The following is a 25,017-nucleotide window of genomic DNA, read 5'->3' as shown; positions in this document are numbered from 1 at the left end:
AGATGGGATATAATGTGTCGCTCCTCTACCCTGAGGGTGGCCTTATCTTGGCACAAGAGGAGGCAATGGACTCGCATGTCGGAACGGGAATGGGAATTGGAATTAAAACGTTTGGCCACCAGGAAGTCCTGTTTTTGGCAGATGGAACAGAGGTGCTCAACAAAGCGATCCCCCAAGTTACGACAGGTCTCACCAATGTAGAAGCATTAGGAGCACCAGACGTGAGAGACGACCCTAGCTGTTTTGCAAGTGAAGTGTTGCCTCTCCTGGAAAAACTGTTTGGGACATTGAATGGAAGTGAGGGAGGAGGTGAATGGAGCACGTGTAGCATTTAGGCTGCTTGCAGGGATAAGTACCGGGAAGGAGATTAGTGGGGACGGACAAATGGACAAGGGAATCACAGAGCGAGTGATCCTGCAGAAAGTGGAGAGGTGAAGGAGGTAGGGATCTGTTTGGTGATAGGGTCCCTTTGGAGATGTCGGAAGTTGAAGAGGATGCTGTGATGGATGCAGAGGCCTATGGGGTGATAGGTAAGGACAAGAGGAACCCTATCATTGCGAAGGCAGTGTGAAGATGGGGAGAGTGTGGACGTTCAGAAAAAATGGAGGAGATTTGGGTAAGGGCTGCATCAATACGAAAACGAAGGAACTGAGAAAAGGGAATATCAGTTTTACAGATGACAGGGTGAAAAGAGATAGGTTTATAAAATGTCAATCACCAACAAATGCAAATTTTCCTGTTTTGCTAAATACCATGAATTTTGCAATAAAGGCCTGCTTTGTAAATCTTATTTTACTTTTGTCTTTATTGACATCAAGAACTGGGACACTTATGTTCTGTTATGACTGTTTAAAAGTTGCTATGATTCTGAGAACCAGCACTAAATGTAGAATATGGTGGTGGCATCCGTCAGTCTTGAGAGACCATGGATCTGTGCCTGGAGTTTCCAGGGTGCAGGCCTGGGCAGGGTTGTATGGGAGACCGGCAGTTGCCCAAGCTGCAGGCTTTCTCCTCTCCACGCCACCGATGTTGTCCAAGGGAAGGGCACTAGGACCCATGCAGCTTGGCACCGGTGTCGTCGCAGAGCAATGTGTTGTTAAGTGTCTTGCTCAAGGACACAAACACGCTGTCTCAGCTGAGGCTCGAACCAGTGACCTTCAGGTTACTAGTCTGATGCCTTGCCCACTTGGGCACGCACCAACACCAAATGTATTCTATATCAGCATTCTTTTGACAGCTTGAGAGTGATATAGACATGTGCAGCATGCATTTATCTCATATTCTTTGTGTTTCAGGCATTCCTTTCGAAGGAGGATATTCTTTCCATTGTAAGTAAAGGAATTTTTTTTGTTATCTTTTGTTGGTGATTTTCATCTTACTTAACTGCTGAAAGACTTCAAATAGCTAGCACAATTATTTGTATTCCAAATGCTATCAGCATCATGGAATTGTGGAATCCTAGAGATTTATGCACAGGGAGGATGCCCTTTTTATCCAGATGTGAATCCACACGTAGGTTATTCCTGTCTCCATGGTTGGTGAATACCCAAGTGTACATTAAAATCACCTGAGAGGGGGCAGACTCTGGTTGTTTACTCTGGCACACGGATGTTTAGAATTAGAAAATGTGGGAGGAAACTGGAGCAGTCCGGGCAAACCTGAATGGTCACAGGAGAGGTGTGCAAACTCCACACGAACAGTATTAGAGGTTTGTATTGAACTCAGTCACAGGAACTGTGAGGCAATTGCCCTGATAGCTGCATTGTACTCTGAGTATATTATCAACGTATCAGGGCAAATTGCAAACGCCCATATTCCTGTGCATATTCCCTTAGATGGCAACTTGTTGTCTTCCAGATTTGAATTTGAATCCTGCTCTTAAAACCTGAATGCATGCCACTTGTTTGACCTGGTATAGATCACACACAAAATCTGTGCTCCTACTTCATTGTAATTCTGGTACTTGGCCATGCCCTCTACAGTTTGTTACATTAGCATGTGTCCAGAGGATGTAATGCAAAGGGCTTGACTTGAGTTGACCAATACCATGTTCAGTCATCTTTTCAAGATATGCCTGCAAGGTGGGTATATTTATTTTACCAGATTGGTTACATCTAAGGAGGGAGCTGGGCATGAGAAACAGAGAAGTGACTGATCTTCTGCTATTGATCAATAATTAGATAGGTTGCTTCTGGACTGAATGCATATATATGTCTTGTAATGCTGATTTTCAGGCACTGAAATAATTAGCCATAGAGAACAGATAGAGAAACACTAAGGGACAATCAAAGGAGATTATGTAAACAGTGACCTAGTGAAGGGAGGAATAGAGCAGAAACTGAACCAAGAGTATATAGTCAGTCTTGTGGGCCATCATTGTTGTTCAGTACATCACAAGTTAGCTATTCCCAAAGATTTGCCTCTCATATGTTAATTTTTTATTATTAGTTTCAGATTCCCAAATACGAGCTCTATTGATCCTGCTGATCTGTAAGTATGACTATTTGATACCTGCATCTGTCCCTGACCTGTTCTAATCTCACCTGTACATTTTATTAGAAGTGTGTAAAGTCTCTGGAATGGAGAAAGGGGACTCATCAATGTTCCACTCACTCCCATACTGCTTGCCACCTCAAAGTATTGGAGGAGGAAGAACAGTACCTCCATGTTCCTTGTAACTCTCACATGTATGGCATGATCTGTCTGAATGGCACACAAAACAAAAGCATTTCAAGGTATCTCGATGCATGTAATAATGATAAGCTAATACCAACATCAAAATTTATGTGATATCCCCATTGATTCTATGGAATCCATGACCAGTGACAGCTCAAAGTAAGGAAGAAGTATTTTATATTGCCTCTGAGAACCTTGAGTCTCTGAGCCAGGTCTTAACTGATGGCCTATGTAAAAAGGCAAATGAAGACCAGCACCTCACAAACCACAAACCTGCCCACCCTATTGTGCACCTACAAGGATTCACTGTCAACCATCAAGAAGCTCTCCCTTGATTGTACTGCTTTAACCATTCTAACTGGCTTTCAATAAGCTATGAATTTGTATTTCTAGGTAGTTCTTTTCCATTACATGGGTCGCACTTTCCAAAACGCATCACTTCACACATATTTGTTACTGAAGTACTACGAACACCACCACCTAATTCTGCATTATCTGCAAACTTACTGATCATTCTTTGGGCATTCCCATTCAGATAATTTATGTAAATAATGAATAGCAAGTATCCGAACACTGGTCCCTGAGGCACACCACTAGTCATCCACTGGTCTCTATTCTGAGAAACAACCTTCAGCCACCACCCTCTGTTTTCTACCTCCAAGCCAATTTTGAATCCACTTTGAGTGCAGTTGGTAGGGGAGAAGTATCTGAGAAGCTAGGATATCAGTGACCTCTGGAGGTAATATCATTGTCTCTTCCATACTTGGTGAAATGAGTAAGGTATCCTTAACTCATTCAACGTGATAGTGGTCGCGATAGATGATAGGGACCAGTGTATGGGACCCCAACTATTAGTGATTTGGTTGGGGGTTAATATATTTCATTTACAAGTTTGCTGGTGATACAAAACTTAGTGGGAGTAGGAATGGTGCTAAGGAGGCAAAGAGACTTAAAAGGAACATGGAAAAAGTGAATGGGCAAGGACACAGAAGACTGAATAAAGAATAGAATCCATGTAAGGTTCTCCATTTTTGTAGAAAATACAGAAATGTTGAGTATTTTTTAACTGCTGAGAGATTTTGAAATGTTGCACTTCTTCAAGAAAGTTCTGAGCATTTTCTTAAATCTATTTGGTAATCTCCATCTATTTGGTAAACTCCACCCATGACAGAGCTTGGAGCAGACTAACTGTTTCAGAAGACTGTGTCAGTCATTGGAATAATGTAGTTTACCCAACCCAGCCAATGGTAAGTAACTAGGTTCTCTGTGCTGGCAATGTTAACCCAAGAACAGAGGTTGACACTGGGTTGCTTATCCTTCCAGTGAACTTGGAGGATATTCCAGAAGAAAAGGTGGTAATTTTTTTTTCCACAGCAATGAAATGCCAACTGTAGGAGGCCAGGTATCAGAAGCATGGGTTATTGTTCCCTGGTAGACCTTGGTTTTTGTGCCAAGTCTGATGTATTTGATCTTCTATTGTCTTCTATTGACCTACCATTGTTGACCTGTGCTTCCGCATCGTTATAGTCTTTCATATCATCCCCAGTCTCTCCCAGACAACCTAGCTTCATTGTGTCCTTTGTTTAGATAGAAATTGCACAATTATTAAGAAGTCATAGATAGATAACAACTTTTGAGTGTAGTTGTGTGATTCACCAGCTGAGAATAAATGTTGAAAGCTGAATAATTTTTCAATATTATATCTTCAAGTTCGGCACATCTTTGTTGGTGATTGGCCAAGTTGGCTTGTGTTAAACTAAAATCATGGCTACTGCAGCATTTCCAGGATTGTGTCAATAAGTTCTCAGAAAGGAATTTCCTAAATCATTTATTCATCACGTTTGACTTAGTAAAGTTGTAAAAGCCTCAGCCTTTTCTCTAGCACTCATGTGCTGGACCCTGCCATCACTGAGAACAGCTGATATTGGAGCTGCCTCTCATATGTTTGCTGTTCCCGTTGGTCCACCAGAACCAGATGTGAAAATACTGTGGATCTTTGATCTGTTCTGTTGTCTGTGATGTTGATCTGCTCCATTCATTGCATGCCATTTTTGTTGTTTTGCAAGTAAACAACCCTGCATTTATTAGAATGGCATCTCAGCATCATAAGGTTGGCACGATTAACACCAATTGCTGGCATAAGACTTTGGTGAAAATATGATTCCTGTGAAGAGGCCTCAGGGCATTTTATAATTGGATAAAGTTAAAAATATTTAGACATTGGTCTTTGCTTTATTGAAAATAATCTATTCGATTAAAATGAACAGCCAGGCTGCATTTAAATGCTGGAGAGCACTGTGGGTTAGAGGCTTCTCAGTTGTCTAGGCTGTTGTATTCCAAACACAAACGAGAGAAAATCTGAAGATGCTGGAAATCCAAGCAATACACATACTCAAAATGCTGGAGGAACTCAGCAGGCCAGGCAGCATCTATGGAAAAGAGTAAACAGTCGACGTTCCTCCACCATCAATGCCGCCCTCAACCGCATCTCTGTCACCTTGTGTTTCTCCCTCCCCTCCCCCCGCCTTTTTACTCTGACTCCTCAGCTTTTATTTTCCAGTCCTGCTGAAGGGTCTCAGCCTGAAGCGTCGACTGTAGTCTTTTCCATAGATGCTGCTTGGCCTGCTGAGTTCCTCCAGCAATTTGTGTATTGGCTGTTTTGAAGAAGAAAAATCCTCTTTTCTTGTATTATAAGAGGTTCAAGGCAATGAAATAGTAACAGGCCTTGGCTGGAGCAGTGAGGGCTGTGAAAGCATGTTCTGCTATGTTGTTTCCAGACTTCACTTGGTGTGGTACTCGCAGCACAGTTGGGGATTGAGTGATTCTGCCACAGAAGGCTTTGGGTAGGAGAGTGAATCTGCTATACCAAATATAAACCAACACTCCATTATCATTGCATTATCTCTACATAATTACAGAAAAAACGAAACGCCTTGCTCAAGCTGGTATTCACGGAACACTACTCTGACCATCTTAAAGTAAGTCATTTATTGATTACAGCAAGATCTGATGATTCTAAAATGGTGCATTTGCTGCGCTTTGATGTTTCTCCACCTGATTTTGTTTCTTTTTAAACAGGTCATCTCAGAATCCCAATATTTTTTTAACACTTGAAGGTGATTGGTGGCACTTGCCGAACATAGTGTCTTATAATTTGCCATATGGGATAAAAGACAATGGTGAGGACCCTTCAAATGACTTCCATTTTTTGTTTTCTTTTTCCTTTGAAAATACGATTGATAGAGCTCTCTCTTTGCAAACTGAATAGTAAGCATGAACCATTAGTTTGTAAGGTTTGATGTTCCTGTACCAGAAGGTCTCAGAATTGATGTCTGGTTTGAATTAACTCAGAGGTGATGCAGGCTGGTTCCACACATGTGCTGCATTTGCCCTTACATTTCTTGGCTAGGGAGTGTTAGATTCTGAGAGTTCTTCATGAGATTTGTAGAAATGAACATAATTGGATAGGTTGGGATTCATTGCGACAGCTGCCTAAAGTCCAGAAGTCAAATAGCCGCCTAAATGTAACTGAACGTTATTTGGAACATCACTGGCATTTGTTAAACAGGACCCCAGTAATATCAACGTATAAAATACTGGAGCATCTCAGAGAGTCAGGCAGCATCTATGAGATCTTGTAGATTTCCAGCATCTGCAGAATTTTTTTATGTCTCCGGTGATATCACATGAGTCTGTCTTCACATGTAGGTCAGACTAGATGGCAGGTTTTCTCCCCTGAGGACATTAATGAACTGGAAGGGCTTTTTATTTCTGTAACAGTCTAGCAGTTTCATGTTGTAGTTACTGAGACTAGCTTTTTCATACACTCTATATTTCTTTAAGTAGCTGAGTAGAAAAGTCCAAACGGAATTTAATCCAGAATTACAAACAAGAGAAAATCTGCAGATGTTGGAAATCCAAACAACTCACACAAGATGCTGGAGGAACTCAGCAGGCCAGACAGTATCTAGGAAAAGAGTACAGTCAATGTTTCGGCCCGAAACATGGACTGTACTCTTTTCCTAGATGCTGCCTGGCCTGCTGAGTTCCTCCAGCATCTTGTGTGTATTAATCCAGAATTAAGCCATTTGGCCCATCGAGTCTGCTCCGCTATTTCATCATAGCTGATCCATTTTCCCTCTCAGCCCTGATCTTCTGCTTTCTCCTCCTGACTAATCAAGAATCTATCAAGCTCTGGCTTAAATACACCCAGTGACTTGACCTGCACACCCACCTGTGGCAACGAATTCCACAGATTCACTGCTCTCCGGCTAAAGAAATTCCTCCTCATGTCTGTTCTAAATGAACACCACTCTATTCTGAGTCTGTGTCCTCTGAGACTCACCCACCATAGGAAGCATCCTCTCTACTTCCACGCTAATGAAGCCTTTCAACATTTGATAGGTTTCAATGATATCCCCCCCTCATTCTTCTGAATTCCAGTGAATTCAGGTCCAGAGCCATCAAACACTCTTCATATAACAAGCCTTACAATCCTGGAATCATTTTCATGAACCTCCTTTGAACCCTCTCTAATGTCAGCATATCCTTTCTTAGATAAGGGCCCAAAACTGCTCATAATGCTCTGAGGCCTTACCAGTGTTTTATAAAGCCTCAACATCACATCCTTGCTTTCATATTCTAGTCCTCTCAAAATGAATCCTAACTTTGCATTTGCCTTCCTCACCACTGACTCAGCCTGCAAATTAACCTTTAGGGAATCCTGCACAAGGACTTCTGAAGTCCCTTAGTGCTTCAGATTTTTGAATTTTCTTTCCAGTTAGAAAATAGCCTATGCTTTTATTTCTTCTACCAAAGTACATGAGCATACACTTCCATCTGCCATTAAGTATATGTAGCCCAAGTCTTAAGATTTGCTGCTGTGATCCCTGGCTGCTGTACACTGTACCCTGGTAATATGATGAACTGATACTGAGGCTTTGGGCCTACTCTGGGCTAATCCAGGGTTCAGATCTAAAGACTCAATTTGGTTCAGAATGTTGTTGCTCGCTTCTATTGTTTGCATGATTTGTGTGTTCCCCCCCCCCCCCCACCTTCCTCTGTGTATTGGGTGTTTACCTTTATTTTTAATTGGGTTCTTTCGGGTTTCTTGCTTTGTGGCTGCCTCTGAGCAAGTAAATCTCAAGGTTGTATAACTTATACATTCTTCGATAATAAATGTACTTCAAAACTATGAAGAGAAGCAAATTTGCAGCACTAAAACAACGGAATCCTCAGTGTAAACAATACAAACACAGCTGACAAAATGAACGTGACAAGCACAATGAAGTTGATTGTATACAAAGCACAGGATATGAAAATGCGTTTCTATTTAAACAGAGGTAAACACTGGCATTCAACTACTGATCAACTATGATGCTTTAAAGTTCAGTGAATGCACAACAGAACACAATTGATTCAGGAATGCACAACAATAGGATGAGAAATTGACAGAATGAACAGCAACAATTCTAAGGATATCAGGAAAAAGAATTTCATACCATCCAAACATGAGAAAATTTACAGATGATGGAAATCCAGGGAACACACACAAAATGCAGGAGGAACTGAACAGGCCAGGCAGCATCTATGGAAAAGAGTACAGTTGACGTTTTGGGCCAAGACCCTTTGGCAGTCCTATACTTTCTTCCATAGCTGCTGACTGGCCTGCTAAGTTTCCCCAGTATTTTGTGTGTGTTGCTTCATACCATTCAAGGGTAGTTTTCACTCTTTGCTAGTGTACACTCTGCTCTGTTCTAGGTGTTGCCTGGAATATGGTTCTGTTGATTTGCCCATTCTGCTTCCTCTTTTCCTGTTTGCATTTCAATTTTCAAGCAATTATATTGTTTGACTGGAGATTTTGTATAAATTGCTTGACAAGTGAGATATGCACAATGTCATCCTTAAGTCAGCTGACACAAAGGTTTATTAGCTGTATGGGATAGCCATTGTATGGGAAAAGATTAGCAACTTGAGGTTAATGATTCAGCTGGCTACAAATTATTTTGTGAATATACAGGGAGACCAATGCCAACTTAAAGCTTTGAAGACACTCCTACTATGATATCTGGACATTAGAGTAAGCAAATGATGCCAGGAGAATTCAGGAACTGGCTTGAGTGTTCCTGGTGATTCATTGCTTGTTGTTGCCACTACAGCTTTTGTCATCTACAATTTCTGTGCCGGCATAATGACTACCCTGCTTCTCATCATTGAACACCATTGGTACAAAGCAATGGAGTCAAAGACTTCTGAGGAATCCTGCTGATGTTTTTGTGTGCTGACCAGCAAATCCATCAGCTGTTTTCAGAATAAGTTTCACTCCACCTGCTGATAAGCAGTCCTGAGCAATTCCAGTCCATGGGCCTCAGACTTAATTAATAACTTCACAATTTGTGTATTTGACAGTAAATCTCCAGGTCACAGTCTCCATTGAAGAGCTCATCATCATCTGGTGCATTTCAATCCATATAACCTTTGGACTTGAACATGTGTCCAATTGTAATCACCGTGGTGTCCTCTTCTGTCTGCATAACATCATGAGAGCAGCTTAGTACAACAGAGGGGCTGTTAGGCTTAAGGTGAAGGAGTATGCTGGCACCAGTCTGAGGGTAGGTGTGCTGTAAGGCCATCAGTTAGTACGTGTTTGGTTTCTTTATTTTAGAGCTGATCACATTGAAACCCCAAATGCAGTATACCAGATTGAAAGAAGAGGCTGTACCTGGAGAGACTGTTTGGGTCCCTGGATGGTGGGATGTGGAAAGCTGTAAGGACTTGTTGCATCTGCTTTGGTTGGGAATTGCCATAGTGTGGGAAGTGGTTGCTGGGAGTGGAAGAGTGGACTGTGAATCGCAAAGGGAGCATTTTCCACAAAATGCTGAAAGGGACAAATGCTATCCATGTAGTAGAAGAATTTTGCTGGAGTTGGTAGAAATTGTGAAGAATGATCCATTGACTGTGGAGGCTGGTGGAGTGAAAGGAGAGCAATACTTATAGATGCTGATTGGCCTCCTGAGTATTTCCAGCATTTTCTGTTTTTATTTCATATTTGCTGATTTTGATTTCCATTACACGCTGCAGGTTATCTAGTTCCAAAGTCAGGGTTCAACTATCATTTATGAGGTCGGTAGATTACATGGCTTTATTGTATGTCAGTAAATAAACAAAAGTCCTTTGGTCTCTAAAATAGTTAATTGAGTCCTTGAAATGTGATCTGAAAATCTCCATTCAAATCACCTCCTCACACTGATGAGGCAGCTCAAGTCCTGAGTAATGGGAACTGAAAGTAGTGATAGAAATAATTATTCTTTAAATATTTCTGTGAAAATCACCAGTTGTGCAGTAGCAGTAAGTGGAAGAGTTTGTACACATTCTAAAGCAATCATTGTATCCTAATATTTTTCTAATCTTTCCAGAAAATCTTGTCAGACAGATACTCGTCCAAACAAAGTCCAACATGCCGGAAAAGATCAATGGGTAAATGCTTCACCTTGAGAGGGAGGGGGGTTTAGTAGTTTTGGACATTTTTCCCTGTTTGGGCTGGCATTACTTTGGCCAGTTCTTTGCATCGAGGATGACTTGCTTCCACTGCAGTTCTATGGGTTCTGTAGGCCTGGAGTGGCTGATGAAACCAATGTGAGATCCACAGACTCTGTCACAAGTGTGACAGGAGGTGCTTGGTAGGGTAGTTGGGTGGAGGGATGAGGGGTGCTTGGTTTGTTTGCACGCCTCCCACCATTTACACTCACCCTCTGTGTGCTCTCACTTGAGAGGCTCAAAACTGGTGCTTTCTCAAACAACTCTCTACCAGTTCTCATGGGTCAGTAAAGATGAGTCCCCAAGAAAGCTTTAAGGATATTCTTGGCTTTTCTTCAGTCCTCCTGGAAGTTTCTTGCGGTAACAGAGTTTGTTTCAGGAATTTGCATTCAGACATACAAATGATGTAGCCCTACTACTGATGCAGGCTGAATACTGCTTCCATATTGAGAATGTTTGCATTGTCAGAGTCCAGTGTTGACTTTTAATCCCATGGGTGTTTTCAAAGTGTTATGTTATGCATCTTTTATAATAGATGCTAATACTTTCCCTTCTACTGATGTTAGGCCTAATGGTCTGGAATTCAATGGTATTGCCTTTCTTGTTTTAAAAATTGTGGGTTATAGTTGGTGCCCTCCAATCTTTTGAAAGTACTCCAGTGTCTAGGACTTTGGAAGATGATGACAATTGCCTTTACTATTTCTAGGGGTCATTTCCTTTAGTTATTCTGGGATATAATGAGGTACACAAGATAGATAGTCTTTTTCACAGAGTAGACCAAGATAGTGAGGTAGTTTTCATGGGTTTATTCTCTATTCTGAAATCTGATAGCAGAGGGGAAAAAGCATAAAAACATACATTGCACATCCACAGGATATTCCTTATGTCAGGGACTTCATCGGGAATGGTAATCACACCATTGACCGAGCTGAACAAGTCCTGAGAGATATGCTAGTTAGAGAGAACTAGCACATGATATACACATAAGTGCTTTGTCCTTATCATTCTACCTAAGTAAGTGAAGTGACCTAAGTAATGGCTTTTCACCAGAAAATACCCTTCCCTTGAAGTGAATGTGGCATTTGATTGAAATTCTGTCAATCTGGGGAAATCATTCAAATGGTTGGAATTATATCTTGTACAAAGGAAGATAATTGTGCCTGATTGAGATCAATCATCAGAGACCCAAGGCAACTGATTCTTCCCTGCATACAACAAGAACTCAATAACATTGGGACGTGGGCAGATAAAAGGAAAATGACCAGGTGGTGACTATCTCCATGTCTAGAGATGTCTAACCACCAAACCAGCATTCACTTTTTCAGTGACAGTGGGCATATAACAGTAGAATGGGAACTTGAAAGGGGAGGAGGGTTCAGTTATATATAGGAGGAGGATGGGGATATGGATGGAGCAGGTGGGATTGAGCAGAGATTGAGATGGAGCAGTTGGTAGCAGGAGAAAATGGGATGGTGCATACAGGAATGCAGAGAAGTTAGGGTATGGTAGGCTGAGATGACTGGAGAGTGGGATAGAGCCGATGGAATGGACAGGTTTTGGACAGAGTAAGTGGGTACAGGCAATGAAATGGAGGAGGAAGAATGCAGTGAAGGGTTGCTCAATGTAAATTTCCAGGCTCTCTCTGAAATTCATTATGAAGTGTAGCAAGTAGAAAAATGCCAAGAGATTTGGAACATCAGAAAATATAGGATTGTGATTTAGAAAGCTGAGAGAACTGGACTGAAAGGGAGAGCGGTGGTGGGTGGCAAAACTTGAGTAAGGAAAGATTTGAAATAACTATCTGGAGAATATGTGGAATTAAAAGTGAAGGATTTAGGCTGTCATGTTAATCAAGGACATGCATGTGACTGGTTCATGGAAACCTTGAAACCAAACCATGTAAGAATTCCAGTTTTGACACCATCACTAACTTGTAATGTTCAGTCACTATGATCAGTCTCCAGTTCTTCTTAAGCTCTTGGTCTCTTGCTAGTTTGGTCTGTAAACGGTGTGTTGTTGTCGGAAATGGAATCACCTTAAAGAACAGCTTACTTGGAGAAGTTATCAACAAATACGACATTGTTATTCGGTGAGTGATGTCCAGCCATCTTATTTATTTCACTTTGCTTGTGATGTGTCGTACTCTACATTGGCAAGACCAAGTGCACACTGGGTTATTGTTTTGCACAGCATCTATGCAATGTCTAATGGCCAGCCTTGAACCTTTGGTTGTGCATTATTTGAACTGTCCTTCCTATTCCCACACTGATCTGTCTGCTTCAGCCTACTCCACTGCCAGGGTAAGGCCAAATGCAAGCTAAAAGAACAGCACCTCATATTCTGCTTGAGTAGTCTACAATCCAAAATTCAAAGTACATTTATTATCAAAGTGTGTTTATAGTATATAAGCCTGAGATTTATCTTCCTGCAGGCAGCTACTAAGCACAAAACAAACACATGGAACCCATTAAAAGAAAGCATTAAAGACACAATGTGCGAAAAAAGGAACAAATCGCGCAAATGGCAAAAACCGAGTAAATAACATGGAGAATGTTAAACCTCAAACCTCAGAGTCCCCGATAATGGTCAAAGAGTGACAACCATTGAGTCAGTTCCATTTTGCTGTGTGCTTGTGCGTGTATACGTACGCGCCTGGTGGAGTTGTTGGGGCGCCATCATGACAAGCTTTTTGCACCAATCTTTTTTGGTGATTGCTCATCGTCTTGGGCATCTTTCTCATCCCTCTCCAGGTTTTTTTTTTATGAGGTTGATTTGCTAGCTCGACTTTGAACCCAGGCATGGATGGAGAGCATGCAAGGGAACCGGCTGGATTCGAACTCGGGACCTCTCGCCCCGAAGTCCAGCACTGATGCCACTATGCCACCAACTGTAACTGTGCCAATGATTGCAGGTCTTAGCCGCAGAAGCAGTTCCGCACCAAAGCACCTCAATCAAATTGCGCAAATAGCAAAAAAAGATTAACCAGAAACACATGGGACATGAACCGAGCGACGAGTCCTCCAAAAGTGAGTCCATGGGTTGTGTTCAGTGTTGAGGACATTTAACATCAACCTGCAGATTCCCCCGACAAAGACACACAGCCACGAGCTGTGCCACCAAGGCGATTGAACCTAAGACTCCTGCACCTTCCTCCAGTGGCAGGGAGAAGGAGGCTGGTGAAATGTAGGCAGATGCTGCTGAACACTGCTCGACTTCCACTGTCATGCTTGACATTGTAATCAATGAGGGTTGATGAAGCTGGCCATGGGTTTGCATTCTGCATTTAGAAAATTATGGTGGTACACTCTGCTCTCGACCTATTTTAGTGTTCAATGCATGAGCATTGAATTTTCCAATTTCAGGAAACACAACTTCCTCATGTTCCTTTCCCATAGCCGCCAGTCCAGCCAGTGTCTCTGTCCCTTTATTCACCTTTTCCACACACCCCTCCCCCTCTTATAAATCATCTAACAGCCTCTTGCATACAGGTCATTGTTCATACAGATCAGAATATTACACGATGCATTGAGGTAGAATAAGGTAAAACAATTAACAATACAGAATAAATTGTAAAAATACAAAACTTCTCCACTTATTTGAGGGAACACCTTGTCAGGCTCTGGGGATTTATCCACCCTTATTTTTCTGAAGACAGCAGACACCTCTTCCTTTGTAATCTGTATATGGTCCATGACCTCACTGCTCTTTTGCCTCAGCTTATATACTTTGCATCATTCTCCTAAATAAATACAGATGCAAAAAATACATTTATTTTGGCTCCATGCTAAGATGACCACTCTGATCTCCCAGAGGGCTGATTCTGTCCATTGCTTTTGCTCTTAATATACATCAGGTGCACATCTTTATTGGCATTGGTACTTGCCACATGTACCAAGATACAGTAAGATGCATGTCTGGTATACTGTTCATACAGATCAAATCATTACACAGTGCATTGAAGTAAAACAAAGAAAAATTATAGCAATGCTGTATAAATTGTAAAAATGTAAAAACAAAATCTTATCTCCTCTATGTCATCTTGTTCCATTTATAACCTAACAGGCGTCATCAGACCCTAACCTCTCTTGCAAACTAACTTCTATGTTCTTTCTGATGCAGGATCTCATTCTGAAACATTAATCGTCCCTCTTCCTCTACAGAAGGAATTGCTTGACCCACTAAATCCTCAAACAGGTTTTAGCTCCAAATTCCAGCATCTGCAGTTTCTTGTGTCTTTGTTCCATCTGAGTGTCAGTTTTAGTCAGTGCTAACAACCTATCTTCTGAATGCAGTAACATGAGTTTGCCCTTATCTGCAGCCTCTGATTTTTGTTTTACAGTACTTTGAAATTGGTTTAGTTTTTTTACAGAAATTGATCTGTTTTTTCCAGCGTCCTCTGTTTCCGTAAACTTGTAGTCCATTCGGGAGGCACTGAGTGCAACTGTGACTTGAGTGATGTTGAGAGTGGATTAACAAACCCTGCCCTTTAGGTTCCTCTGAAGACCTTGGCAAATAGTCCAACCCTTTCAACAATTCTTATTCCGCCACAGATGTGTTTACCAACTGTGTTCTTCCAGCAGATTAATAGCTGGTCATGTCCTGTCATTAGATTAATCAAAGTTGTCATGGGTTTTTGATTTTCTTAATATCTCCAACATTCAGAAATGCTTCAATTATTCATTCTGAAACATTTTTAGATATCGCATTTCAAAAAGTAAATGAAATCAATTGCAGCACTTATTTTTGAATAAGTTACATCAACAAAACAAAAAAAAATGTTTTGTATACACTCTCCATTCTTTCATGTAATCCTATAATCCACATTCCAGTGAACAAACAAATGGAACTTCCATCAGCAGAACCCAGAGCTTAAAGACTGGGGAGCTTTAGCAAGTTGTCACTCCAGTGCTGGCTCCCAGCAGAAAATGGCCGACTATATTGTTGTTCTCTCATTGCCTTTCCTCACTTATGTCGAACCATTGGTAGTGACAACTTTGTGCACGTAGAAGCACAGCACAAAGATATTGTTGTCACAGAGCACAGAAACAGGTCCTTCAGCCCTCTAGGTTTGTACTGACCACCATTCATTTGCACTGATCGAACACTAATCCCATTTTTTTTCTCCCCACATTCCCATCAACAGCTTCCATTTCTCATATACACTTGAGAGTTAATTTACAGTGGCCAATTAAACTACCGCATAATTGGAGAATATGCCATCGGCGGTTAGGTGGATTTCAACACAACTAGATTATTGAGTGTGGCTCCATTCTTTAAATTTCTAGTAATTGTGTTAAAAAGCTGTGATTGTTATGCATAGTTGCAAGGTGAATATAAGAATGGTCAGTGAATGTTAAATGAACACCTTGAATGAATGAACCAGAGGCACCTTAAAGGGTGTCATTCTCTTGTAATAGTTCACTTGGGAGGTAAAGTTAAAAAAAATGAAATGAAGCAAGAGCTGTCTTCAATGAACTTCTGTTTAATTCACCCAATGGTGGTGCTCCTTATTGGAAACCATGTCCAAAACTACTTCATCTGTCCTGTAAATTAGAGTGTTAGTGGATAGTGTTTATTCAAAATCATGTACCTTACTGGACACCATGATTTTTAACCTCTACCAACTTCCCTCTACTTCTTAGATTAAACAATGCTCCAGTGAGAGGCTATGAAAAGGATGTTGGCAACAAGACTACTCTGAGATTCTTTTACCCCGAATCGGCAATTGAAGACCTCTCTGGTGAAAATAATCCTGACATGCTCTTTGTGTTGGTACCCTTCAAAACAGTTGATCTCCTCTGGCTGAAGGAACTTGTATATAATAAAAGAGGAGTAGGTATCATGCATGAGAACTGTACTGTTTACCACTTATACTTCCCATAACCAGATTCGTAACATTAAAAAAAAGTTTTTCTGCACTGGGTTACAGACAGCAAAGCCAGCATATCTTTGCCTCTCCTTTAATGCTATTTTTGAATATTTGTTGTCCTTCTAAATGAAAGTATTTCTATAAGGTCTTTAGTGAGGGAGTTCCAGGATCTTGACCAATTGATGGTGAATGAATGAATCATAGGAGAACTAGTAGATATTCCTTTTCCTGGCAGCTTTTTCTTTGATCTCATATAATCACTATATATACTCTTAGGCAAAATTTTAGGCAATGCTTCTGTTGGGGTTTTACCCTACAGAAAAATTTATATATTATAAACTACCTATTAACTCTTTAATTATTAGCCCTGCCTTGCTTGTTGACTGAGATATTATTGATGCCATATAGTCAATGTGCCTCATATCCTTATAGTTTGCTCTGTTCAGTTTAAGGCTCTGCTTTCACATTGAACTAAATTACATCCTACCATTCCAAAAATTTCATCATGCTATGATCACTTTTCTCTAAAGTGCCCCTCACAACTAGACTTAAAATTGGCTTACCTTGGTTATATATAAATTAAAGACCCTGTGATTATCGCGTTGCCTTTGTGACATGTGTCCTGAGTTGTAGTATTCCCTACATCAACAATACTGATTGGGATTCCATATACAGTTCTGACCAATGCTTTCTGGCCCTTGCATCCAAACCAATTTTCTGAATCTTCCCCATGGTCTTTAGCTGATTCTTTAATATCAGCATGCCCATTTCTATCCTTGACCTCTGCCAGCAACAAAAGCAGAAAAGTGCTGGACATTTTCAACAAGTTGAGAAGCAATGGAGTTAGCATTTCAGATCAATCATCTTTTATGTGGATGGGTAAAAGTTAAAAATACAGTTGCACTGTAGAGGGAAGGTGGAACGAAGAAAGCGGATGTGTGATAGACACTGAATGACAGATGGTCAAAGTCAAAGCTAAGTTTATTGTCACATGCTCAAATACACGTATACACAAATGCAATGAAAAGCTTACTTGCATGGTCTCATTACATGAGAGACATGACATTCATAAGAAAATGGTCATAGTGTCACTGAAACTGAGGCAGTGATTAAGGTTGTGCGGGTTGGTTCAAGAACCAAGTGGTTGAAGGAAGGTATGCAGCCTTGTAGACTATAGACTCCCTTTGATTTGTATTGATTTTTCCCACCAGATAAGGAATGGATTCTGGAGGAGACCGCCTATAATAAAGAAGTTGGATATTTCTAAGTTGCGGATACTCAGCCCTTTTTACTTATATCAAGCAATGACAGAATTACTGAAGAAAACAGATTTCGCCAAAAGGGTGAGGCATGATTCTAACGTTTCTTATGAAATCAATTGGGAATACAGTTACTGAGCTCTCAGTTAACCAGAAACAGTTAAGTATCTTAATTAGGGAAGTTTACCTCAGTTTTCAGTTGTCAGGAGGCCATATGCCAGTTCTCATTGGTTCAAAGTTCTTAGTAAATGACACTTACTGAGTAAGAGGTAGAAAGAGTAAGCATATTTGAATTTCTGGGAGCTAACAGTTTGGGTGACCTGCCCTGGGCCCAGCATGTGGATTTAATCATGAAGCAGGTACATTAGAAAATAGTTTTAATCCATCTACACTGCATTCTGGTGGTCATGAAATCTATTTTTGAACTAATGTAGTTCTTTTGATGAAGCTACTCCCATAATGGTTCCAGATGATGAAGAACCAGCAGTAAGTCAGGATGCTGAAGTAGGAATCAGGCACTGGCAGGTGCTGAGGATGAACCTCTAGTGATGTTTTGGATGGAATAACCTGCTAAGGTTGGGGAATTGTGTGTTCAAGCAGACTGGATGACATGGTGGGCAGCAGTTGCTAATGGAGGACTGTTGGAGCTATACTTGTTCAGGAAGATATTGGTGGCTGAGGATGGCTTTAGGAAACAGTACAGTCCCCAAAGAGTTTTAATGAGCATTGGATTTGGCTCTTGAAGGACCTGCTGGTGTAAAGATTACATCTTATGATATGCTGGCTTTCAGAGAAAGATGGACTGTTGCAGAGGCAGAAATGAACCATGGCAGAAAGCTAAGCTTTTTAAATCAACAGATGCAGAGAGAAGCAGTGGGGGAAGTGGGTGGTGACATTCAGTTTGGACTGTCAGACTAAAGAGCGGGAGGGTTCCTGCAGGCCTGTGGTTCCCTTCAGAATGGCTCACATCAGATCCAGGTTCAGAGAGCTGAAGGCAGGCATGGATATACCAGGCTGGTTGAGTCTTGGTAGGATTGAAATTTCCTATAATTCTTCAACATAATGAACCAAACTCCTTCCACATCTGAGAGTGATTTTGTGCGAAGGAGGGGTTGGGGGTTTGATGTTATTGACACTGGTTGTTTTGCATGGCAGGAGGTTAATGTCCTAGCTGCCATTTTCTGAGTGGGCAATCTGCTAGTTTTTGTGTGAGGGAGTTGTTGGGGGGGGGGGGTGTTAGGATTTGGGGTTTACGAGTTTTGATCGTTCTCCAAAATATCAATGCAAGTTGCTTCCTATCATAAACATAAGGGTAATATTTCCCTATCTTCTTCTCATTATTTGCTTGTTAGCCCATGAGTCTTTTCCCTCATGCATCTAATGTATGACTGTCTCTATCATGTTTTGGTAAATAAAACCCCCACTGGCCAAAGTGAAATCATGTCAGGGTGCCAACAGTTGCTTCAAGACTTGTTCAGGTGATGCAACATAGACCTTAAGACCGTAAGACATAAGAGCAGAATTAGGCCAGTTGGTTCATCGAGTCTGCTCTGCCAATTTATCATGGCTGATCCTGGATCCCACTCAACCCCATACACCTGTCTTCTCACCATATCCTTCGATGCCCCGACCAATCAGGAAACTATCAACTTCCACCTTAAATATATCCACAGACTTGGTCTCCACAGCAGTCTGTAGCAGAGCATTCCACTACTCACTGGATTAAAAAAAAATCCTTCTTCCCTCTATTCTAAAAGGATGACCCTCATTTTTGAGGCTGTGCTCTCTAGTTCTGGTTATCCCCACCATTGGCAAGCATCCTCTCCACATCCAGTTTATCTAATCCTTTCAACATTCGATAGGCTTCAATAAGATTGCCCTGCATTCTTCTAAATTCCAGTGAGTATAGGCCCAAAGATGCCAAATGTTCCTTATATGTTAACCTTTTCATTTCCAGAATCCTCCTTGTGAACCTCCTCTGGACTCTCTCCAATGACAGCACATCCTTTCTGAGATGTGGGGACCAAAAGTGTTGACAATACTCCAAGTGTGGCCTAAATAGCATTTTATGAAGCCTTAGCATCATCTCCTTGCGTATATATTCTATTCCCCTTGAAATAAATGCCATTTGCCTTCTTTTCCACAGACTCAAACTGTAAGCTAACCTTCTGGGAGTCTTGCAAGAGGACTGCTAAGTAACTTGCAGTTTGAACTTTCTCCCCATTTAGATAATAGAGTGCTCTATTGTTCCTTTTACCAAAATGCATTATCATCCATTTCCCAACACTGTATTCCACCTGCCACTTTTTGTCCATTCTTCCAATTTGTTTAAGTCCTGCTGCAATCACATTGCTTCATCAGCACTACCCTACCCCTCAACCTATCTTCATATCATCCATAAACTTTGCCACAAAGCCATTACCCAAATCATTGACAAACAATGTGAAAAGCAGCGGTCCTAATACTGACTCCTGAGGAAAACCACTAGTCACTGGCAGCCAACCAGAAAAGGCTCCCTTTATTCCCACTGGCTGCCTCCTGCCTGTCAGCCATTCCTCTATCCATGCCAGTATCTTTCCTGCAATGCCATAGGATTCTATCTTGTTAAGAAGCCTCATGTGTGGCACCTTATCAAATGCCTTCTGAAAATCCAAGTAAATTGCATCCACTGCCTCTCCTTTGTTCACCCTGCTTGTTACTTCCTTGAAGAACTCTAACATATTTGTGAAGTTCTTATTGAGACATGGTCATAGAGACAGATAAGGTCAACACCAAAATGGATCCTCAGCCAACATATCCACGCGGACCTTTTAGTCCATCTACACTAATCCAGTTGCTGTATTAGGACCGTGCCCTTTATATCTTGCCAAAGATGTACCAGATAGGTTAACTGGTCATTGTAGGTTGTCTCATGATTGGGTTTGGGACAAATCGGATTTGTCAGGGGTCGCTGGGGCAGCACTGCTCAAAAGGTTGCAAGGGCCTACTCCATGTTGCATCGCTAAATACTGTAAATATAATCCATAAAGCCTCCTAAATGTAGTGATTGTACCAGATTTCACCACCACCTCCGGCAGTGAGTTCCAGATATCAACCACTCTCCTTGTAACACATTTAACTCTCATGTTCTCTGTTTAAACTCCGTTTTCTCGCCATAATCCTTTGTCATCTTATTTTTGATACCATGGGAATAAGATTTTGAACTTTGATTCTGTCTATGCCATTCTAAATCTTATATATTTCAAACAGGACACCCCCTCAGCCTCCTTCAAACCAGGGAGAACAAACCCAGTCCATCTAATCTCTTCCAATGAAGAAAGTCCTTCAATGCAGGCAACATCCTGGTGAATTTATAGTGCTGTCACATCTTCCCTTTACTGTGGCAACCAGAACTGCACATAATAGTCCAAGTTTAGCCTAGACATTGTTTTATGAAATTGTAGCACATCATTCCAACTCTTGTAATCTGTGCCCTGACCTATAAGGGCAAGCATTCGACTCTGCACTCTTTCCTTCTCAATCTGCCCATCATCTCCCCTATTGCTTGGCAGCTCTTGCTCCACTTCACCACTTTTTACTGACTATCTCCCCTCTACTCTTTCAGTCTATATGAAGGCGCTTGACCCAAAATATCGATGATACCTTTCCCTCTACAGATCCCACCTGACCCATGGAGTTCCTCCAGCAGTTTAGTTTGTGCTGCATGCCTTCGTCACCATCCTTATAAACCTGAGATGCCACTTTCAGGGAACTGTAGATTTGAGCTCTCTGTTCAGCATCATTTTTTAATGCCCTGCCATTTATTGTATATGTCTGACCCCTATGGCTGTACATTGATTAGGCTTACTGAACTTTAAACCCACCATAGATTTAACTAGCTGTTTCATAAGAATATAAGAGCATGTGAAATAGGAGCAGGATTAGGCCATCTGGACCATGGAGCATGCTTCACCATTCAATAAGATCACCTACCTCCCTTTTTCCCATAACCCTGAATTCCCCTAAACATATTTAATGAAGTAGCCTTTACTCCTTTCCTAGGCAGAGAATCCTCTGGGAAAAACATTTTCTCCTTATCTCCATCCTAAATCTATTCCCCTGAATCTTGAGGCTATGTCCTCTAGTTCTAATCTTCATTTATGATATTGCTCTTTCATTGAGCAGTACTGAACAATTGACAATATTAAATTTGATTGCATCTCAAAGAATCTCCTATCATTACTGAACATCCTTTAGAAAGCCTGATTGCTCTTTCATGTCACACATTTATTAATCATTAATGACTTTTAGCTGGTTACACGTAGGAAAGGGGAATCTGAGCAGTGATGTAAATGGAAGTATTTGCTATGTAATTATCTAGTGAGTTATATCTATCCATTCAGTAATTGCAAAACTGAATTATTTAAATGTTGTAATTTGTGGAATATGTGGAGAAAGACTATGGCATGCTTGACTTCGTAGGTTGAGGCATAAAGCTTTTCCACAGTGAGTGGCTGATATCTGGAACTTTTATAAGAGTCTTGTGTTTATATTTTCATATCTGGACCTTGCACCAGTGAAATTTGATAAAATTGCCATGTTTAAGAGCCATTCAGACTGATCCTTGAATGGGCAAGACATAGAAGGATAATGTCTAAATGCAGGCATATGGGATTAGTGTAGGTGGGAATAAAAGTCCGCATGGACATGGGCTGAAGGACTCTGTGTCTCTAAAACTGATGGATTGTTAATTGTCATATGAACTTAATTGCTTCACTTATTCCTTCATGGAGAGAAAACTGCCATCTCTATTTTGACTAGCCTACATATTAATCTTATCACAAACATTGTAATTGACATTGAATATGCATAATACAATGGCAAATAAATGAATGGATAAATAAATAAATAAACAAACAAATGATGATACTGCCTCCCACCATTTCCTGTATCTTCAGATAAATAAAACAAACATGCCTAAGATTTCACTGCTATTCCATTATGCTAGAATGGAACTTACCTTCATTACAATTTCCTTGCCGGTTTGTCATCATGGGAATAGTTCATCTGAACTTCCTTCTCAAATACCATATGTGTCAGTTTACCTTTTAATTTCCTCCTCAAGTCCAAACTGACAAAATCAAAACTCTTTTGTATGGTCTTAATGGGGTTGGTGGTTTTCCCATTCAATCCAAGAATCTAGAAGTGAAGGCATTTTTTCATTGCTAAATGGTTAATCTTTTTGTAATCCTTTCCTCCCCCCTGCCCTGCATTCCACATCATTGTTCAGTATTAAGAGTTATTTTTTATTTCAGAAGTCTCCGTATGCCTCTACTTTCCTCACCTTCACTGATCCATCTCTTTTCCTCGTGGTTTCCCCGGTTACTTTCTCAGTCTGATTTACCTTCAGCATTGTTGCACTTTTCGGTAAATATTTTCTTTCTCTATCACAGGAAGCACCTTATGCAACCACTGGCTTTTTAGCTGTCACAGTGGCCCTGAACTATTGTGATGAAGTGCATCTTGCTGGATTTGGATATCCACTAAATCAAAAAACAGGACTGATTCATTATTTTGATAATGTGAAGATGGAGTTCATGTATGTAAGTATCAAATAGGAGCAATCCTAGATTTTACATCCTCTCCCTTTGTCACAAATTATCATCTCTTGTAGTCACCATCTTCTGTTTAGTGGGCTCAGTTATTTTCATGATTATATGCATGCATTATGTTTATTGAATTATGCTCACAACTACCTGGGCTTACTTGTTTGGGAGCAAGAACTCAAGCATTTCCAGATGGAGTCAACATCTGAAGTGTTAATACTTGCTCCATATTGGGTCACCCAATTCATCACAGATCCTCATTTTGGTTAGAGCCCATGTGTATATAGGCTCCATGTAAGATCAATCAAGCTGGATGATCCCCATGCTTTTTACCCATAGCCTATAAACTGGTCCATTCTGCCTGCACAAGATCCATATCCCTCCATGCTCTGCATGTTCATCTGCCTTTGAAAAGTCTTTTCAACACTGTCATACCTACTTCTATTGTCACGCTTGGCAGCATGTTCCAGGCACCTACCACACACTGTAAAATGAAAAATTTGCCCCATACATCCCTTTAAACTTTTCTCCTTTCACCTTATAGCTATGGCCTCTAGTATTAGACATTCCTAACATTTCATTTTTCTCATCCCTTGTATTGATAACTATGTTTTTACTGATCCCTGCCTTTTTTCCCTATGACAAATTAACACCATATGGTCAATTGCCCCAAAAAGTCACTAAACTTGTTTAATTTACTTATTGCATTAATATCCATGTACAAGTATAAGAAGCATCAAAATAGGTTTACAGTACATGGATACTGTAAACCTATCTCGATGCTTCTTATACTTTCTCTTGGTTTGATTCAGCCTAAAACTATTCCATGTTGATGGTACTCGTGTATCTCGAATTTTTTGCAACTTTTTATTCCCTTCCCTTTCAGAGCTACCTCCTGTTCCATCGTCCTCACCCTATTGTATCAAAGAACCTTCCTTTGAACCTTTAGCTCCCAGCTTGGTTGAAGTGAAATACATCTGACTCACACATAGACCACTTCCTTAGAGTTGATCTCAATACCACAGCATCTAAAGTACTCCCTCTGTGAAGGATATTCACTTTCCAAGCCCTGAGAAGCCTTTTGCTAACCTCAGCTTTCTAACACAACAGCGTAACCTTTCCAAAGGGCAGCATTGTTTTTGACAAAAGTTAAACTTCTAACCAATATTCCTTGCTTAGCTTCTTGTTATGAACAAGTAAATGCCAAGGACTTGTAAGCCCATGTTTATGTAAGACATGGGATTATATTAATTGGCTTGCATCAAACACTGGCTAAGTTGTTTGCACCATTGTGACTGAGTTCAAGGAAGCTCGCAGACCAGACTGATTTTGTCTCTTAGCACATCAGACATGGTTGCAGGTATAGTTAATCAATGGTTGGAATGTTTCTGTACTCTGAGAGTCAGTCCTCAGAGCATTAATTCTGAGTATTTGGGATCTCTGTCCCCAGAAGCTTTAAGACCATCTGTGAATTACTTTGTCCCAGCAAAGGTATCTGTAAAACATCACATGCAGATAATGTCAACTAGTAGAAAACAGTAGAGATGTTAGAAGGCATTAGAGATTGTTAAGAATGTCAGAAAGACTGAGTGACAGAAAGAACTAGAATTCGTTCCTAACCCTTCAGTTTCTGACAGACAACTTGCTTGTCTGCAACTCGTTGGTATGTCCTTTAGATATATAAGAATTGTTTGGAAACCCTATGAAGTTTATAAATCTTTTGTAATTCTGAAATCTTTTATAAATCAGAAATCAGTTTTAAGGGTGTGTTAAGAACTATTTGTCCAAGAGTATCATTAAAACAAACTGTTTAAAGTACTTCATTAGCTGGAAGTATCTCCTCCTTGGTAGGGAGGGAAACAAACCACTCAAACTGTGGGTATTGGCAGTGAAACTAGGCACAGATGTAAGCTAGTCTTTGAAGAGTAGGTTGATACAGTATACATTTTATAGTGAGGGTACTATAGTTATCTATATTGGGTAGAGCTTAACATCTTTTGAGTTAAGGGCTTTGTGGACAGTGAACTCAATACCATCACAACTTGTAGATCATTTCTCCAGCTGCACATTTTTTTTTCACTGTTGTATTTCT

General features: G+C 40.6%; 1 protein-coding gene across 1 annotated transcript; it reads left to right on the top strand.

The window, feature by feature from the left end:
• Window positions 1–384: 384 nt before the first annotated feature.
• On the top strand, window positions 385–23,874 carry LOC132385057 (CMP-N-acetylneuraminate-beta-galactosamide-alpha-2,3-sialyltransferase 4-like). The gene is made up of 8 exons (XM_059956758.1): window positions 385–431; window positions 5,755–5,855; window positions 10,092–10,152; window positions 12,206–12,301; window positions 15,855–16,044; window positions 17,293–17,424; window positions 22,773–22,922; window positions 23,812–23,874. The coding sequence occupies exons 1-8, from the start codon at window positions 385–387 to the stop codon at window positions 23,872–23,874; spliced, it is 840 nt and encodes a 279-aa protein (XP_059812741.1).
• The last annotated feature ends 1,143 nt before the right edge of the window (window positions 23,875–25,017 follow it).

Source organism: Hypanus sabinus, chromosome X2, assembly GCF_030144855.1.
Source record: "Hypanus sabinus isolate sHypSab1 chromosome X2, sHypSab1.hap1, whole genome shotgun sequence".
NCBI classification, from domain to species: domain Eukaryota; kingdom Metazoa; phylum Chordata; class Chondrichthyes; order Myliobatiformes; family Dasyatidae; genus Hypanus; species Hypanus sabinus.
This window is presented reverse-complemented; position numbering and strand designations above follow the sequence as displayed.

Coding starts and splice junctions, on each gene's coding strand:
- LOC132385057 (XM_059956758.1), top strand. CDS start 385: ATGGACAAGGGAATCACAGAGCGAGTGATCCTGCAGAAAGTGGAGAG. Junction 5,856..10,091: donor ATATGGGATAAAAGACAATG/GTGAGGACCCTT, acceptor TAATCTTTCCAG/AAAATCTTGTCAGACAGATA. Junction 17,425..22,772: donor AAACAGATTTCGCCAAAAGG/GTGAGGCATGAT, acceptor TCTCTATCACAG/GAAGCACCTTATGCAACCAC.